The 18,772-nt window shown below is 34.0% G+C and overlaps 2 protein-coding genes across 3 annotated transcripts; one reads left to right on the top strand and one right to left on the bottom strand.

Moving 5' to 3' along the window:
• Positions 1-94: 94 nt before the first annotated feature.
• LOC135693806 (uncharacterized) lies at positions 95-6,064 on the bottom strand. The gene is made up of 5 exons (XM_065212378.2): positions 5,543-6,064; positions 3,651-3,838; positions 2,705-2,849; positions 2,420-2,482; positions 95-1,631 (listed from the first exon to the last, which is right to left on the bottom strand). The coding sequence occupies exons 1-5, from the start codon at positions 5,850-5,852 to the stop codon at positions 994-996; spliced, it is 1,344 nt and encodes a 447-aa protein (XP_065068450.2). The 5' UTR covers positions 5,853-6,064; the 3' UTR covers positions 95-993.
• Positions 6,065-8,643: 2,579 nt separating this feature from the next.
• LOC135684559 (nucleoside diphosphate kinase 7) lies at positions 8,644-18,512 on the top strand. Of its 2 annotated transcripts, XM_089114921.1 has the most exons (15): positions 8,644-8,797; positions 8,938-9,048; positions 10,533-10,637; positions 11,084-11,145; positions 11,601-11,641; positions 12,796-12,865; positions 13,255-13,305; positions 13,591-13,679; positions 13,864-13,929; positions 14,332-14,384; positions 14,703-14,933; positions 15,208-15,309; positions 15,879-15,986; positions 17,117-17,188; positions 18,359-18,512. In XM_089114921.1, exons 1-14 carry the CDS (start codon positions 8,795-8,797, stop codon positions 17,147-17,149), a joined length of 1,125 nt encoding a protein of 374 aa, XP_088971047.1. In that variant the 5' UTR covers positions 8,644-8,794; the 3' UTR covers positions 17,150-17,188; positions 18,359-18,512. The 2 variants fall into 2 exon arrangements, with proteins under 2 accessions (XP_088971047.1, XP_065056244.1); XM_065200172.2 differs by lacking the exon at positions 18,359-18,512 and having other exon boundaries at positions 17,117-17,314.
• Positions 18,513-18,772: the final 260 nt, after the last annotated feature.

The raw sequence follows: 18,772 nt of genomic DNA, 5'->3' as shown, positions 1-18,772 counted from the left end.
TCCACAGAATCGAAAGCTTTTTTGATCTGAAGAAGATAATGTCGTAGCGGAACTGACCAGCAAAATGAAAAAAGTTCAGATCTCAGAAAAGAGATCCCTCCTCCCTCAAGTTTTCAATCCAGTTTTGAAATAATTAGAAAATCGACCTTAAAAAGTAGAGTGGATATGTCCACCCCAGTCCACCCCGTGGCGCTGCCCCTGGAGGAGGAAATAAAATTTTCAACAACTTTGTTAGGACGCTGTTGGACTTTTTTAATGAGTCGAGCTGCTATATATGTGACCGGAGAGCAGCTAATCACTTGACCTTTCAAAGCATTATTTGCATGGTTCTTTGCACAGTTTTCTACCTGGCTGGCTAGATGAAAAATATGAGAATAACAACTTTTACCTTTTTTAAGGATAAATACAGGTCATTATACCAAAGAGATATAAAAACTATTTGTGCCTTTTGAATTGGCTGTCAAGCAAATTCAGTAATTAAATATCAAAACTACTGCAAAATAACAGGAATAATCACAAAACAAAAAATTTATCAAATACATCAAGTAATACAAATATGTTAATACATTACGCTTAAGTTGGATCAATGCTGAATAAGTTTCAGTGTAAAAATCTCTTTTTTATAATAAAATATAGGGTTAACAATTTACCTCTTTTAAGTTTTACATCTACAGCGTTACGTTATTGTTAACAGTATTTGGAAAATATATTTTGTATGGTATTGCTATTAAAATTAAATCGAAAATTTTAAATTATTTTCCATAACTGTCACTAAGGACAAGCCTAATCGTACTAAGAATGAATTGAAATTTTATTCGCTTTCGGAACTTTCTTTCCTTTTACAAACAATGACAAGAAAAAGATAAGCTTAATATAGAAAACAACATTCGTACCATTTGTTATCGGATGGTACCGTAAAAAAACTCGATAGAAATAAATTAAAATAAAAAAACACTAGAACAAGAAGTAACTAAAAGACCTTGCCGACAGGGCCTATAATTTAGAAGAAATTTTTTGAAGATGCTTTAGGGTAGTCAACTTCAGCTTGAAAGATCCATCTTTTATGCATTCAAAGTCATTCAAATCCAGTACAGCGCGCTTGTTGTTGTCGACAACTACATTTTTTTCAAAGATTGAACGAATCTGGGGAAGCACTATAAAGGTACGATCCTCTTCAGACTGAATCAACCATCTACCTGAAATGGTTCCGTCAGTCTTAACTTTTCCATTGCACTGGAAAAGCCAAAACTGGTAATCTTTTTCATCAACATCACCTTCGAAGTCATCCTTGCTGGCATAAACCGGTACAATGTCATCTTTTTTCACAAAAGAAATTTTTTTCCCCCTTTTCGCCTTCTTCTTCTCTGGTTCATCGTCTTCATCTCCATTGTCATTTCTTACAGTGCAGTTTATACCTCGTAGCGACGCTGCTGGGGGAATAGCTGGTTGGCATTCCAAATCCTCTTTTATTATAAATTTGATGCCCTCCTTACATCCCATCAAGATTTCAAGCTGTTTTTGGCCCATTCTTGCAGGAGACTTGAAAGGAATAACCTCTGGCCATCCTTCAACATCAAAAGCTTTCTTGAAATGTTTGTAAGGTACCCTTCGAGGCACACCTGCCGCTATACCTACAAACAAAAACGGTACCAGATGATGGAGAAATTGAATTTCTGTAAAATAATTAAATTTTGGTGACCTTGGCACTAGTTCTGTATTGTATCTAACCACCTTTAAAGCTTCTTCTTCTTTTAACATGATGCATTTTAGCTTGTAACCATTAATTTTTATGATAAGTCTTATGGGCTGAGAAAACGTATGTGGGGCACGAAAAAATGTATGAAGTTAGGTATTTTCTCATGTTTATATCTTTAGATGCCATCACCCTCTTTATGATCAAACTAGTCTGTGTTTAATTTGCTTGAGAATGCAAAAAACCTTTCTATGTTTATCTATGTATTGTTACAAAAGAAGAAAAATCCTAAGATTACAACAAAAAGCAGAGCCAAGCAAGGCAGGTACCCATATTTAACATAAAAAATATTGTTTATAAATCATGGGGGTAGATAGGATTTTGACATCAGGGAGGGGGCCAAAACCTTTTTATAAACATATAGAAATGACAATTAACCATCAAGAATATAGTACAGAGGTAATGTACAAACATGTACAAACCGACACAGTCATGGGAGAGATGGGTCAAGCTGCAACATGTGCTCATTTTCAGTGCTCAGTACATCGCAATTTACACACTACAAATATTTTTGTGCCTCGATCTGCAAATGTTTTGGTTTGGGGACCTCTAGGATATTAGGGGGGCCCAGGCCCTCCCTCTGCCTCCATCTTACAACCCCCAATATATAAATATTTAATTTTAAATAATCATTATACAATATTTAAAATGATTACAAATACTTACTATATTTCTTGTTAAGAAAAAGGCGAGCTTCAATTTGTGATGGTGGTGCCACAACTGGAGTATCTATAACGCAAATAGTTTTTATTTTTTAACAACTCATCATTGAAGAACTCAACAAGACCTATGTTTTTCCATTAAAGAAAAACAAGAGTAACAGATATGTTCTTAGTATCACTCTCATAAGTATTCACTAGAAGTATAAAATTTCCATAGCCTTAATTGACTCAAATAATAACATCACTATTATATTCATAGCTATCCAAAAACTAAGTTTATAATACATACTGCAATATTCTGAAAATCTCCTACTAAGCTGACGCTCATTAACAATAAATTCTTCTCCATTTGCTGTCGAAGCTGACAGAATCTTTCCATTTGGTTTCATCACTAATGAAAAGCCAGTGCATCCAAATTGTTCCATATACTGCATCTACGAGGATAAATAATTTGAGCCATTGGGGATAAATAATTTGAGCCATTGGTGTATGAATAGCTATGACTGGCACTTTTTGTAAATAAGATATTAAACAAATATAACTTTCAATTTGAAACCTAAATTTAACTTCAAATAAATATAATTTGGCTTCTTACTCAACATCATCCCCTTCAAAATTCGGTACACAGAATGAACTAAAAAAATTAACTATGTTCCATGTATACTCGACTCCTGAATTGACAGGCTTTGAAATATATGTGACAGGGTATGTGGAATACTTTAGATAAACAATTGTCTATCTTTTTGATATACACATATACATTATTTATAAACACCCTGAAACAGAGCAGTAAGTAGGGAAGTGAGGAAAACAGTGCAGGTGAAAAAAATCTCTTCCAAATTTGTTTTCAGGGTTTGTGCTAGCATAGCTCACAATTCCAGTTAAGGCCAGTTTTAAAAAATTTTTTGCTTTCCCATGCTCTCTTTCAAAAAAAATATTCAGCTCTTTATTAATGTTTTCATGTTTTTAGTACACAAGGCCAAAAAATATCATTGCAGCAATAAGGATTTCATGGTGTATTTTTTCAGAAAAACAATAAGCCAGAGGGAGAGGTTTAGGTGTTCATTTCAAACATGAAAGTAATTATTAGCATTCCTGAGTTCTTGTATATTCTGGGCTCTGTACATTACTTTCTGTTTCACACCAACATTTAAATCATTTTAAATATTGAAAGTATAAGCTGATAATCGAGAAACATAGAATTGAATTTATAAACTGATATGCGAAAAATAAACCTCTTTTAGAATCCTCTTCATTGAGCTGTTCACTGACTTTTCTATGTCATCTGAAGACATGTCTTTTATGTTTGTCAAGTTGAAATTTTCTGCCTCCACCTCCAGTTTTTTCTTTTCCTCCTCTTTTAACGTCTTGTAAAGTTCTTGTGCCCTTTTACTTTTCTCTTCTTTTGGAACATCTTTAAGTTCTGAAAGATTTCATTAAACCTTTTTCAACAGGCTGTCATAAGATGTTTTATACAGCTAGGTATACTGCATTCCACTATGCTATACCTTGTACCATGTTAACCATGTGTTGACATGAATTTTACAACCACACCTGGGAATGTTACTGGATGGCAAAAAGGGCTCAAATCAAATGATGAAAACTGCTGTCTTGTTTTCTAATCAAAAGAAGTCTAATTTGCAATTCTTTAAGTTAATGCATCAGATTGGACGACATTTTATCTTATCATAAGGGGAGTTTAAAACCACTTTATGCAGCATAATTGGGAAGAGGTATAGCAAAACATGACAAAATGTGACACTTTTTAAAGAGACGGGTCATTTATTTTTTCAAAAGGTCAAGCTTTTAACAGTTTGTTAGTCTGTGGAGTGAACAGTAGAAATGTGGTTTTTCAGAAGGTATACCTGGCATCAGATGTTTATCTCGTGGCTAGTCATGTAGGAAATCAGGCAATTTGATGATTTATATCCCTGTTGCTAGTTTTAAACTTATATAGCCTATAACAATGATTTACATTGGTAACCTAGCTAATACAAAATGGGGTGGCTAAAATAGAGCCAAAAACACAGTTACAAGGGCTTTGATGTATGTCTTTTCTATCTGGATGGCAATAGATATTCAGGTATCCTAAATCATTGGAAGAAATTACAGGAACCCAAAGTTTGAGGATTTGAAGAAGCTTGCTAACAAAAGTCTTACATTTGATAGGGAAAAGCCATATAAATATAGCTAGTTTGTTAAAAATGCCAAGACCCTTTGCAAAAATGAAAAACCATAAGAAACTTGCTTTAATGAACGTTATATTTTATTTCTAATTTTTTACTTTTATGACTATAAATACAAGAAAAATCTTGACCAACAGTAATCGCCAGTCGCAAGAGGGGGAACGTCTAGAAAGAGGGCTTTTAAATGCAGCAAGGCTTTGACGATCAAATGAAATTTAATCAGTTTCACACCAGGGGCTTTTGAGCTTGAACACCAGTATGTAATTGTTTGGTATTCGTTATGGTCTCTTGTGCCACGTTTTTCATATTTTCTTATTTTAATACAAGGGTGAGTTGTTTGATTACAGTGTTTTCATTTCTTTGGTTAAACTAGGAAAATGTTTACCTTGGTCAAACTTGGTTAATCTAATGTTTTGGCTAAGCATGGGTCTCACTTTGCATGGTGAAGCCTCAATACTGTATATTTTCCAAGCCCTCCATTCCTCCGTCCGTTTTGTTTTTTACATGGAAGTCCCTTAAAAACACCTTCCTGTTAGAGGTTTGTGGTAGGTCCAATGCACCAACGGTCCAACTCACTCTCTTTTATGTGGTAACGTAGCCTCATGACTGACTTTGTATGGCCTTTTTCTGGGGGAGATTTTGCCCTTCATTTTATATTTATTATTTGTATTATATCATCAATATTGGTATTTGATTCCCGAGTTAAAAACTTAATTGAATATTTTAGCTAGCCTATAGGTTTTGGCTACAGATTTTCGTGTATCTTAAGGGACTAGGTGGTATAGATGATGGCTGACAAGTTAGCTTGTAAAAAAGCTTTAAAATAAATTAGAAACAATACGCGACACAAGTAAGGAAGCAGTAAGCAGGCTCGAGAGTTAGGTAGGCCCCTAGGCGTTCCATTCACATTCAAATATAAACATATCAACATACATACATACCTCCTTTAAAAGACTGGCTAAGAAAAACGTTCCAAGCACTTGTCTTCCGATAGCAAGGTGCTTTTTTCAAAGAATTTCTCTCGCCGTTAGCTTCGCCGTTTGATGACGAGAAAGTTGAGGTTTTAGGCCTGTCTTTCCTTTTCCGATTATTTATCCAAACTTTCAGCTTGGAGACCTCAATATTTGTTGCTTCAGACAAAAAAAGATATGCACTCGAATGCACAGCCATGTTGGTAGAATTAAGGCCCTCGACGTAGGCCTTTTCCATCATTTGTAGATTCTCCGGGGTAAAAGTTTCATTAGCCGCCATTACGCTGTTGATTAATGTTGACGCGGTTACCCTAGTTGCCGTCGGTCCAAAACAAAACTGCGGAGTGGTCGATCAATGCGACGATTAATCATACAATTCGCGCGCTTTTAAAGTGGGCGCTTGGGAGTACTCAGAGTTCATAGACTCGCCTTGATACAAACGGGATTAATCAAATGATTAACCTCGTTATGATCGATTGATCAGAGACGGAACGGGTGGACTAGATCGTCCAGACACCGATTTAGAACCGGTTGCAAAACGAGCCTTAGACGAAACAGATGCTTTATAAGTGTGCCGTTACTTCAGATTCACATTTGGTTTCTTGCTAACAGTATTCTACACTGACAGATGATTCAAACAAAAAGGGTGAATGGTTGGGTTCATCAACCCACACAGAGAAGGAAGGCAATGAGGGTGTGTATTCGGACTTGCTTATGCAGTTAAACTGAAAGCTTGGGAACATGTCTTCCAAATTCGACGAAATTCATGAAACGATAAGCGATAAAACTAAGGAGAAAGAAAAGCCAACAATAGCCGTCACTCAAATAGTTGATCCTCTGCTACCTGAGAGCTTTGTAATGGGCAGTTGCCGTACATTAGCCGAAATTCTTACGAAATTTAGTGAATTTCGCTATGAAAAAGAGAAGAAGTTGGTTATTTGCTCTGTGTGCTCTCTACCTGAACAGCACCTATCGCAGCAGCCGATTCGAAGTAAATTTGCTACATTCAGCTACGAAAGTCTTGAAACTCCGATAATATCTGAAGGTGTAATGTCTAAAAAAATTTCGAAATTTGAAAACACATCTAAGCTCACATCTGAAATCTGCTAATCACGTCAAGAAAGTCAATACAAGCCAAACTGCTGATGAAGAAGTTGAGAAATATGACAAAAGGGAGTGCTCAGTGGGGAAAAAATTGGCCAGATATGCTACTACCTTTTCAAACTAGGGGGACCTGATATAGATTTTAAGCCTCTCGTATACCTCCATTTTGCGAATCAGTCTGATATTGGGGCCATTAACCATTCAAATGACTTTCTTGCAAAAGTTTTGCTGTTTATGTCAAACGAAGTTAAAAATCGCTTGAAGAAATTTCTTGCCTCCCCCTTAGAACAGACAGGGTCAAACGTCATAACGGTGAAGGGGTTACTGAAAGCATTACAGAATGTCTGCAACAATATGATATCGCCCAGCCACAGTATCTTGGAAGGTCATTTGATGGTGCGTATTTCTCTCTTGGCGTTCCCGATCGACTAGATTTCTATTTTGGGCTCAGCGGGGACAAGAAGAAGCACCATGTTGGAATCCTCTCCATAAAATCCGGGCTGCAAGACACCCGCATACGAAAAGATCCACAGTATGCTTGGTTGGTTTCTTGCACAAGAACTATCTGTCAAATTTTTAAGGTATTCAATTTTGGCAAAAAATTTGAGAATTTTTTGATGTAGCCAAGCAAATGAAAGAGGAAGGAGAAGTTGACATCAGCTTCAAAATGCCCAGTGCCTTTTAGGAAACAAGGTTTGCAAATTATTCCCTTCTTGGCCCTTCTTGGCACTTTGTACGACGATCAGAACGTGTAAAAGATTTTATTACACCAAAAGTCATCAGTCGTAAGATAAATGCACAACCAAAACTGCCATTTATGTCATGATTATCGCTTTATACTGACATCAAACGGAATAAAATAGTAGTTGAAGTTACATAGTAAAAAGCTGATCAATGGCATGATTGTTTCACTTTATCTTAAGAACCGAATCTTAGAGCTCTTTTTAATGAAACGAAGATATAATCCTGTAATCACCAACCTTGAAAAAGCTTTAAATTGAACCAATAAACAGCTTAATTTAAAGTGAAACATTTAAAATGTTGGAGAGTCTTTTTTCTGAAGATATCTTTATTTGATGAAACACATTACTTATTGTTTTCTTATGTACACATTAATTTATATCACTTTCATCAATTGCCATGCCATCTGCTAAGTTTTACATGCAGTTTAAGCTCATGATAATACTGATATGGTTTTGATATACGTTTATAAGTTGCTATAGCACTAAGTGCAACCAGGAAATCAGATTCAAAATTTATCAGTATCTGACCGATATTTGTCAGTATCTGAAGCTGCACCCTATTTTATTTGCAGGCACATTTTTTACTCGGCTTTCCGCTCGCAGGCACAATTTTTTAATGAGCCCTGTATGCGTTACATGTCTGGGTCCTTTAAAACAAAAACTGTACTTTTGACACATTTAGGTGCAACATAAATTAAATGACCTGAAATATTCTAGGATTGAGATACACTAATTTTTTGAGAGCAACTTACTAAATTTAACACTAATATCTTCGGTAATAAATCTATAATACCGCGTCTAAAGTGAAAATTGAAACAGGCAAAAGATTTGTTGGTTGTGGTCCCGGTTGTTGGTACTTATCGAGAAACTACAATACAGTATAGTATAGTAAGCAAATAAATTGAGAACCAGAATGAAAATAAAATAATTTAATTGTTAAACAGTCATTTTAGCAATCAAATCATTTTATTTTTATTTTCATTTTGGTACTCAATTTATTTCTTTCCTATACCTATTATCGTTATTTTGGATGAAGTACCACACGCAACGTACATATTTTTTAAGAACTAACTACTAGACAATCATAAAGAATTCAAAACGTCTTTTGAATCGAACAACTTTTCAGAGGAACGAGCCCTGCGCTGCGATGGGAAGGAGCGCCAGACTTAGCAACAGCAGCAATATGTTGTAGCTACGGTACGTATGTAAATTACGGATCGAATTTGGGGCCTCCGATATATTCCTTGTCAAACAGAAATTTGAGTCCGCATTTTATGCAAGCAGTTCTGGAAAAGAGGCAATAAGATTGCCACTTGATGCTTTAGTTTTGTACTTCAGTGATGTTATTTTATTGAATTGACGAAGAAGTCTCACAATGGTATGCAAAAAACAATACATATTTTTAAAGAATTTAAACATCTTTTTCTGTCAGCTCTTAAACTTATTTTTGCTTGTTTAGTACAAAGTTAAGCAACGTAACTTATCAAGCAAAATTAAGTAAGTGTTATTTTCCTACAGGCTAACTATGATGAAAGATATGCCTTCATTGCTGAGTGGTATGATCCAAATGCAGCACTTGTTCGAAGATACCAGTTGCTCTTCTACCCAAAAGACCAGACACTGGAAATGGTAGGACATTGTGTTAAAGTTATAAGTAAAAATATTAGGAAAAACGCAGCAGTTTGATGCCAAAAATATCATCTCTAAATGTTAACTTTGAAGCAACGACAAGCTGTTATGTGATACCAATTTTTATTTCAAATTTTGAGGTTTTTCAGAATTATCTGGTTAAAATGATTATTCATCCTCAGGCAAGTAATTTAGTTCTATGTTAGAATTAAGCCGACTCAGAGAAACAAGCCAATTTTTATGTCTGATTCATAATGAAAATTATTGTTTACTGGTCTTTCATGAAGTACTTCATGCTGTAAAGACAGAGTTGAACATACTGTTGCCCATTGATTGCATAAAGCATTAAACTTGACACCATCCTGTTCTATACACTAAATGCAAACTTGGTCATAAATATGTTTTTTGAAGGAGCAATATATTGCAATGTAAACTGCCAATAGAATTAGAATAGTAACATTTATTGTGTAAATAAGCAGATATATTATGGCATGCACACCACAAAATCACTTAGTGGGGAAAGGCACGTACAAGCCTACTGCTTTGTTGACAGGTTGCCACAAAAAGGATGCTTTTTTAAGGAAACTTAAAAATTTTATGAAGCAGTTTCACAAAAATAACTCCTACCTAAGATCCTTTGTTCATGAATAAACCAAAGCAATGTTTCGTGAGAGTATTGGAGTTTTCATGAGATCCAGTATATACAGAGTCATTTGAGCCAAATTTTCTGCATACCAAACCCCTGTTTCGTAATTGTAAGTATATGTTCCTAAATGTATGAGGTCTTTTTGCTCTAACTGATAAGCCAAGACTCAATGTTTGTATTATCCTTTCTATTATTTCTCCCCTCTTTAATGTTTTAGATTCATGTAAAATAGAGAAATAGCAATCATTCTGCATTTTGGTTTTACCAACCAGAATTTTACAGTAACAGCCCAATAGTAGATTTGATGTATACCATTAAAATTTTGACATGAAACACTAAATCAACATTGTGTGTGTGTCTCTACCTACTGGACTGTAGCCACACCATCAAAACAGCAAACTTCTTTCTGTTGAAAGGTGCAAGCAGCATAAATTGCAGAGACTGCAATCTGCTGCAAAATCACCAAATCTGTATGCCATAATTGACAACATGGTTGAGGCTTTGGTGTTTAAAACCTGTATTAGCTTCCTAAATCAAGGATAAAAGTATTGCCTTAAAGACCTGTTCACTGTTTCAGTAGTTTTGTTATGTCTTGATGTTCTAAAATATACCAAAATATTTTTCAATAACAACAATTAAAAAGAGTAAATAAATTAAGTAAAAAATGAAATAGTCTGTTGAAAACACAACTGTTTTGAGCATTTACTTGTTATCAAATGTTCATAACATCATGTTTTTAGCAGTCTATTTCATTTCAGTGCTGAAATTGTTTGCTCACTGTGTTAGATGATTGGATACAGAACCACATGCAGCTAACATATTTTGTAATATTTTTCAGTATGACATAAAGAATAGAAGAGTCTTTCTGAAGAGATCAAAGTATGAGTCTATTGCAAGCAAGGACTTGTATATTGGATCCATAGTCAATGTACACTCAAGACAGGTTAGTTGTTCAGTAAGATGAATTGATAAAGCAATTTTAATTATTTTAATTGCTGCTGGATGTTTTTGCTTTCTATGGTTTATTTTTTATCCTTAGTCAGGAGTGACCTAATTGATAACAAAGGTAGAAATTGTAAAATCTAGTTACCTAGCTATGGCTATATCAAACTGTTCACTTCATGTCTCATTTTTGATTCAATGAAGTTATCAAACTGTTACTTTACTTCATGTCTCTTTAATCAAGAAATGTCTTCTAACATATCTCTCATTCAAAATGTGACCTTGATTTCCCTCAGTTTCTTAGCATATTTATTTTTCCATGTGCATAAATCACACCTTTGACACTGTTACCAATTAAAATAATTTTATTCTAGTTCTTATAAATGGTAGAAGCTACATATTGAACATTTCTTTTTAAAGTTTTTCTTGTAAATTCTATATTTGCAGCTTTCATTGGTTGAATATGGTGATCAGTACACAAAAAATAAACTTGCCACTGTTCATTCAAAGTATGTCATTCTAAATTTACTGAAATTATTTGAAATAGCATTATAAACTCCTATAAATTGACTTGCATTGTAAATTTACTGAAACTATTTGGAGGACATTATCAACATGTTTAAATCAACTTGCACCAAAATTTTAAGTCACTGTGAAATTTAAGCGGTGCTTTCTGGATCTGTCAAAAAGGCCCGTAATTCTTTGTTCTAATAAAAAGTTTTAAAACAGCAATTGATTTCAAAGGTTTTGCTAAAGCTTGTATCCTTGCAACACTCAAATATATTACATACTTGAAGAAATGTCATCACATAATGTTGCTTTGTATATTTTATTCAAACAAAAGCTTTTTAAGTTGATATGTGTTTGTTAAGCCAAAGTTGATATATGTTTGTTTTTGTAATTTTCCAGCTAAGTGTTTCTTTATCACTCACATATACATCACTTTGTTGTTTTTTGATTGAAGGACTTTGGCAATCATCAAACCCGATGCCTTTGCAAGAATGGGTATGCTATCAAAAATCAAATATTTTCATAGAAAGTGCAAAACTTGTTTTCAAATCTGAGGTTTTCTTTTGCCTGCAAGCTTAATATATCTGATATATTTATCAATACTAAATATGTTATGCTATATACATTTATTTGTATCATACTTATACTTAATATACCATAAATCCTCAAATTAGTCCCATGGGGGCTATTTCTTTTGATTTTTTATGAGGGGTTATTCGAGGGGGAGGCTTATCAAATTATAGTAGACATCAAGAAGACACTATAAAAGAGTGTCCAGCTAAAGCAAGCAACTCTGCGGGGGTTTTCAGAAACATGTGATTTTTAATGTCATCACCCCCTAGCCATTACAGTCGATCTGTTTATCTACCCTGCTACCAGGTTAGCTTTTCATGTGAACAGTTTTGCATTGCAAGAATACTGACCAATCACATGCCATTATTTTGATGTTGCTTGACAAGTTTGGTATACGCAGTTTTTTATATGGACACATTACCTTTAACATTTGATTAATAATCATCAAAAGTTTGAATTTTTTTGGTAATTAAGTAAAACATTTAAGGCAACCTCAGAAGGCAACAATCAACAAATAGAGGGGGCCAATTCGTGGATTTAAAGTAGCTTATTGAAAATTTGTAGTTCTAAGGTGAGGGCTTATTCGAGAAGGGGCTTTTTCAAGGGGGCAATTCGAGGATTTACAGTATTTAAGAAATAACAGGCTCTTTAAATATTCCTGAATTAAATATAAATTTCCTTACATGCATTTTGAAGTTATAAACTAGATATAATCCTGAAGGTCAATTATTTTTACTTGCTAGCACAAGAAAGTGGAAAAATAGTTGTTGCTGCTTAGTATTAGTTTGTCTTGAATTGACTAACATGGAAGCCAAAATTAATTTATATTTGATTTATATTGATTTATATTTTACTTTATATATTTAATGTTTAAATATAATGTATATAATGTGATTTTTAACTTTCTATGGTATGTATGGCTTTAGAGCTATAAAACGACTTTTTGTAGATATTTTTAAACTTACAGAAAAAATTTTCTGTACCTTTTAGAAATTTACCATCATTTGATGATGTCTATCAGATCTATTTTATCATGCAAATTTGTTCTTAAATCTGAAAGGATGTGTTTTATCCAGGTGAAATCATCAACATCATACAAAGTGAAGAGTTTGTTATTTGTCAAGCAAAGATGGTTCAGCTCTCAAGGTTTTTAACATTAGTGTTTTGAATTTTTTTCTGCCAATGTCTAGCAATTTGTCTTATGCTTTGGTTGTACTTTAGTAGTTATCCTTGTTAATGCCTTTATCGTATTTTTGCTAAAACAAGCCTAATTTGTGAATTCCATAGTTCAAAATCTTCCTTCCTAGAGGGTTTGGAAGTCTTTTGACCTTGTTTGTGGCTCAATTTAGCACAGTGGCATTTTCCAGTATATTCTCTTAGATGTTATGTAGGCATGGTTTCAGAAGGATGTTATGTAGGCATGGTTTCAGAGAGAAGATGAATATCTTTATTTCTAAAAAAAGGGGAAAATAGCCTACAGATATAGACAATTTGAATTTTTGTTAAATGTCTTATATTTATTATTTTTGCTCTAGGAGAGAAGCAATGGAATTTTATGCAGAACATGAAGGAAAACCATTTTTTGAGTAAGCATTATATCACTATTTAAGTGTGTCCTGTATTCAACCATTTGCAGGGGGTCTCATGAATTGGTCTTCTGCCTCTGTCAATTGAGATTGTACTGTGGTATAAAGCAATCAGAGTCAAGCACTTATCTTGATATTGCTTTAAATTTTTAATTTTTAGGTATTTATTTTGGATTTTATAAATTCAAGCTGCACAGCATATTTGTTGCTTTGTAATATTTTTATCCTTTCTTCTATCCGCTTTTTAATTGCTTTATATTTAACCCAGCAAATTGTCTTTGGCAGGGGCTTGGTAGATTTTATGACCAGTGGGCCAGCTGTTGCTATGGAATTGATGGCGCATGATGCTATTAAAAAGTGGAGATCTTTGCTTGGTTAGTTGGTTCTTTTATGAATTCGAAAGCTTTTATTAATTTGGTAGTCGTAGGCATATTGTATTTCAATGGCTGACAAAATTCGCAGCTCACATTCTTCTCATTATCGTAAGAAAACTACATTAAAGTCGAAAATATTTTTAAATTATAAAGAACTATTATATTTTGTTGATTTACTTTAAAGGGCCAACAAATACACTAAAAGCAAGAGAGGAAGCACCTGGGTCCATTCGCGCCATCTTTGGATCTGGTGAGACCAGATTTTGATATAAAATGTTTGTTCTCTTTAGCACCATAGGACATATTTTGTGTATCTTCAGTCGTTTCGTGTGTATCGTTGTCTTGAGAGTTTCATATACAAAATATAAACAACTTTAAGCTTTTGGTTAACTTGAGGTTGTCTATCTAGCTCAGTTATTTTCCGCAAACTCATTGATTCAAAATAACATGGCAGTGAAAAAGACGCGACAAGCTACATTTCTCAACCATTTTCTTATAGAGCAAGAGAACGTTGCGTCATTAGCATGTCACTATCTTCATCCCTATCACTGAGGCATTACGCAACACTGTTAATTAAGGTTGTTTGTTTGTCGCTGTCTTTTCAAAAATCTACCTTATCAACAATTCTTCATTCTTTAAATTTGTGTTACAGATGGTACAAGAAACGCCTGTCATGGTTCAGATTCTGGTGCTTCTGCCGAAAGGGTAATCATCCTTAAGCAAAATCTTGGAGCATTTTATTTTTTACTTACTTGCGCGTTTAGATGATTTATGATATAAGGTAAAAAGCATAGATTTTCAGGCCATAGCTTTTTTAAAATCCCTTCAAGAGTGATATCCTTTACAGCATTATGTTCTAGGGAAGATTGAAACGTTGTCGAAAATCATTGAAATTTTTAGAGCTGACAGTATGTACAAAAGTACTTACTGTACATTTCCACGTGGGAATGCAGCTCAATTTCCTATTTCTTCCCTATGCCGAAATCCATCAAGTGATCGTTTCGAATTCTTGTACTCTTTTAGGAGTCGAACTTCTTCTTTGAGTTCAAAAAAGGAAGGAATACTGCCATATTTGGTGATACTACTCTTTGTATCATAAAGCCGCATGCTATAAAAGAACAACTTGCTGGCAAAATCATCACAACTATAATGAATTCAGAATTCAAGATAACCGCATTGAAGATGTGTCATTTGGAGAAGGCAAATGCAGAGGAGTTTTTGGAAATTTACAAAGGAGTTGTCGGTGAATACAGTGTATGTGCCTTGAAGTTTGTTCTCTTCTCTTAGTAAAGCCTGGCAATTTCTCTGTAGTATTTCAATGTAAATTAAACGCCACAAAATGTTTGGTTTATGCTTTTGGCCAAATTTTATCACGAATGTATCATAGAACCTAAACAACAGCTCTCTACATGGCCTATTTTGTTCATATCATTCCTATTGGTTCAAACACCTGACGTTCAAAAACCATATCAATCTTTTATACCTTCATTAGAATATTTATGAGCATTTGCCCGGCGTTCTCTTCTAGGAAATGGTGAGTGAGCTTTGCAGTGGCTCCTGCATTGTTATGGAGATCTCCTACCCAGATCAGCCGCAGGAGTTCAGAGAATTTGTAGGACCAGCTGATCCGGTATGTTCACAACACTTCTGATTCATTTTTTCAAAGTGCGAGGATACATTAATAAGTTATAAAGTTAGTATCAATGTTCATGTTAACTGCACAGTATACATTTTCTTAGCTTAGAGCATTGGATTTTGATACAAAATATCTTTATGATAAAATTGAAATTTTCTAGCTTTATTTTATTACGCAATCTACCAGAGATCTTCGACTGCCTACTCGGGGACCATGAAATTTCTAGGGCCTTCTAGGTCTGAGGATTTGAGATTCTGACCTTGAAAGCTCTATAGTCTCGAGCAATGTTTCAAAAAGGGCATTATGTTACCTTTTACATTTGCATGGCAAGAAAATAGAAGTTAAGAGGCCTTTTAAATCCAGAGCCAACACACTAGGTAATTTGGCTTTTGATAATAAGATATTATCAGTTGCTAAGTCAAAGATATTTTAATCCTTGCAGTGTTCTACAAAACCTCTATGGAAGCCCTTAAAAGAGTTGAAAGACAGTAAAAATACAGTCAAGGCACGTTTTTAGTCGAATGCCGATATAAACTGTAAAACTTGATTCCATTTTCTTGCAGGAAATAGCGAGGCACCTAAGACCAAGAACTCTGAGAGCCCGTTTTGGTATGGATAAGATAAAGAATGCCATCCACTGCACAGATTTGCCAGATGACGGACCCCTTGAGGTATGCATTGTTTCTAGTGTGCTCTTACTACACTTTTCGTAAGAGTAGATGCTTGAATTCAGGATTTCATGAGGATGCCATGCATGTTTGTTAATAGAAGCATTACACAAACCACCGAAATGTACACTGGAACAGATAAATGCCTTTTACCTGCCACACTGTCTGCCAGGGTTTTTTAATGTGCAGTTCAACACAAAATTTGCAGTTCTAAAGAAAAATCTGTACAGTTCTAGAATTTTCCTTTAATAAACAAAAAATTCAGGAAATTGTTGTAGACACAAACAAGCAAAGGTTAAATGATGAAACATAAGAAACTTGTGAAGATGGCGCTAAAATTAAACAAACACCTTTCGGGATATAAAATTAAAGATATAGAAATACATTCGATGGTGAAGAAATTTTATGTTATGGAAATAGTCGTTATTTCGTTTTTTGAGTCACATTCACGAGACCCGAAATTGACAGCGTCAAAGTAGGAGCCTTGTTAAGCTCTTAAATCGAAGAATATTGAAAAAATAAGAGCCAAATAAATCATGTCGAATTTAAATTTTACAGTTGTGTGGCCAAATGAAATGGGCAAAAAATTAATTGGAGGCAATATATTTACTTCTAAAGTTGTTGTTCAACTGCTATTTATACCTTGCCTTGTCGTCATTAATATCGTCCGTCTAATTGGCATAGCTCGAAAAATAAAGACGATATTAAAGTTTTGTAGACACTATATATTACAACGCTTTTAAATGTCGTTCCACAAACATAATTTCGTTTATTAAAATTCTATTTGGTTGAGTTTGGTTTCTTGTGATTCTATATAACCAAGAACTCAAAATATTTTCAAACATTTGGTTTTCTTCTATAATTTCGTAGCATATTCATTATTTACACACAGTTCCATATTCATTTTTTAAACGCATTGCTCCGCAGAGAGAAATGTGCAACTATACATTTTTCTTGAAAACACCCTGCTGTCTCCATTTCTCTGGAAACATTTTGTAGCATCTCTAAAACGCGGTTGTCCATTTTAACAATTTTGTTGCCTGCATGATACAATCACTTGCTATTACATTTTTGATAATATTTTTTCTATCCACGTAAGTATGTCAAAACTAATGATGCGTATAATTTTTTAGGTTGAATACTTCTTCAAGATATTGGACAGTTAGTTTGATGGCGAAAATGGTCAACTATATTGTTAAGTCAATGTAAATATTTCTTTGTAAATAAGACGGTTGCCTTTTACTATAATTCTGTCAAAGCTTGTAGAAGAAGTTGAGTCTTTACTTTCCTATTTATCCTGTTCTTTGAGTATATAATACAAACTTGTTCAAAGAGCTGAACTGTTGTTACTTTCTGCTGTTTTAATTATGCAAAGATTTCGAATTTATAACCATGGAAAAAGACATTAATAACGATAAATGTAAGTAAATTGTACCAGGAAATTTTTTTTTAAAAATAATTAACGACGTTTCGAGCATAGCCCGTTATCAAGTTGAAAAAGTCAGATAGATATTTTAACTTGATAACAGGCTATGCTCGAAACGTCGTTAATTATTTTAAAAAAAAAATTTCCTGGCACAATTTACTTACATTGATCGTTATTATAACAACATATTGTACCGCACGCATTTTAGTATATTTATGAAAAATACATTGGCTAACATTGTAGAAATTTGAAGGTAAGAATCATTTCAACTGCCCGAGGCAGTTGCATTTTCAAATTGAGAGCTGTCCTTTACAATTGAAAGGCAATTCAAGTTTATTTTCAGTGACAATATCCATTACTATTATAATTACAATATTATTCATTTATTTTTCCTCAAGGCAAATAAGTGCTAAATTTGGCCAAGAAGGCACTTTTGTCTAATAGATAGAAACTACTAAATTAAAAAACCAAGGTGAAGTTTGCTATCAAGTATTAAATAGCAACTTAAAATTTGAGTTTGATGATTTAGATGTCAAGGGAAGCAGTTATAATTTTAGAGTGAAAAGACTGATTCTAAATTATGGTAAAAAAGTGCAATGCAAAATCCAAATCTTTGCAGTTTTGTTAACGACCTTTCATGAAAACATAGCGGAAACAATTTGAAATGACAACAAGGGTCCTGAAAGAAAGTCATTTCATTGTGTCTCTGAATAATCATATTGAGATTTCGATGGGTTTTAAACTTGTGCATGTACATACTCTGAGTAAAGCACACTTGTTCAGTCTTTGTCATAAATAAAATAAAATTTGTTTTGTAAATCACACGCTTTCAGTATTCTATGCACGTGATTCACACTATTACCTATCTGGCTTTTTCAAGTTGCTAATAGAGGTTGAACAAAAATACAATGGCCGCTTTAAGTACAATGCAATTATGTTTTCATTTCAGAACATCAATGTCAAAAGATTTGCTGTTACTTGTGCGAATTTGTTTCACTCTTAAACTTAGTTAACGAGGCAGGGCTGCCATTTAGCCGTTTTGACAGTCAAAATCCAAACACGAAGTTGGCTAAATAATACAAATATTTTTCAATCTTGAACCTAAAGTGGAATGTTCTTCGCAGCAAAGGCAAAATAAAGGCTTAAGATCCCTTTACAGCGAAATGGATGCAGCCATGTCCATGTGACATCTAAATCTCTCCAGCAGACTGGTGAATAGTCATTTTCAACAGATCGGTAAAAAGTTACAGCTATAGTACTAAAATGTGATAACATTATCATTCACAATAATCATTTATCTTTAAAGCGATCGGTTTCCTAATGTTAGAATTAATCGTGGAAATCGGATTTGCAAGCCATAGCT

The sequence above is a fragment of the Rhopilema esculentum genome, chromosome 21 (assembly GCF_057945365.1).
Source record: "Rhopilema esculentum isolate cy_ngs chromosome 21, ASM5794536v1, whole genome shotgun sequence".
NCBI classification, from domain to species: Eukaryota; Metazoa; Cnidaria; class Scyphozoa; order Rhizostomeae; family Rhizostomatidae; genus Rhopilema; species Rhopilema esculentum.
Note: the sequence above shows the minus strand (reverse complement) of the source record. Positions and strands in the feature narration are given on the sequence as shown.

Coding starts and splice junctions, on each gene's coding strand:
- LOC135693806 (XM_065212378.2), bottom strand. CDS start 5,852: ATGGCGGCTAATGAAACTTTTACCCCGGAGAATCTACAAATGATGGAA. Junction 3,839..5,542: donor TAGCCAGTCTTTTAAAGGAG/GTATGTATGTAT, acceptor GAAATCTTTCAG/AACTTAAAGATGTTCCAAAA. Junction 2,483..2,704: donor GAGATTTTCAGAATATTGCA/GTATGTATTATA, acceptor TTTGCGTTATAG/ATACTCCAGTTGTGGCACCA.
- LOC135684559 (XM_089114921.1), top strand. Junction 10,638..11,083: donor TCAATGTACACTCAAGACAG/GTTAGTTGTTCA, acceptor CTATATTTGCAG/CTTTCATTGGTTGAATATGG. Junction 13,680..13,863: donor AAAGTGGAGATCTTTGCTTG/GTTAGTTGGTTC, acceptor TTTACTTTAAAG/GGCCAACAAATACACTAAAA.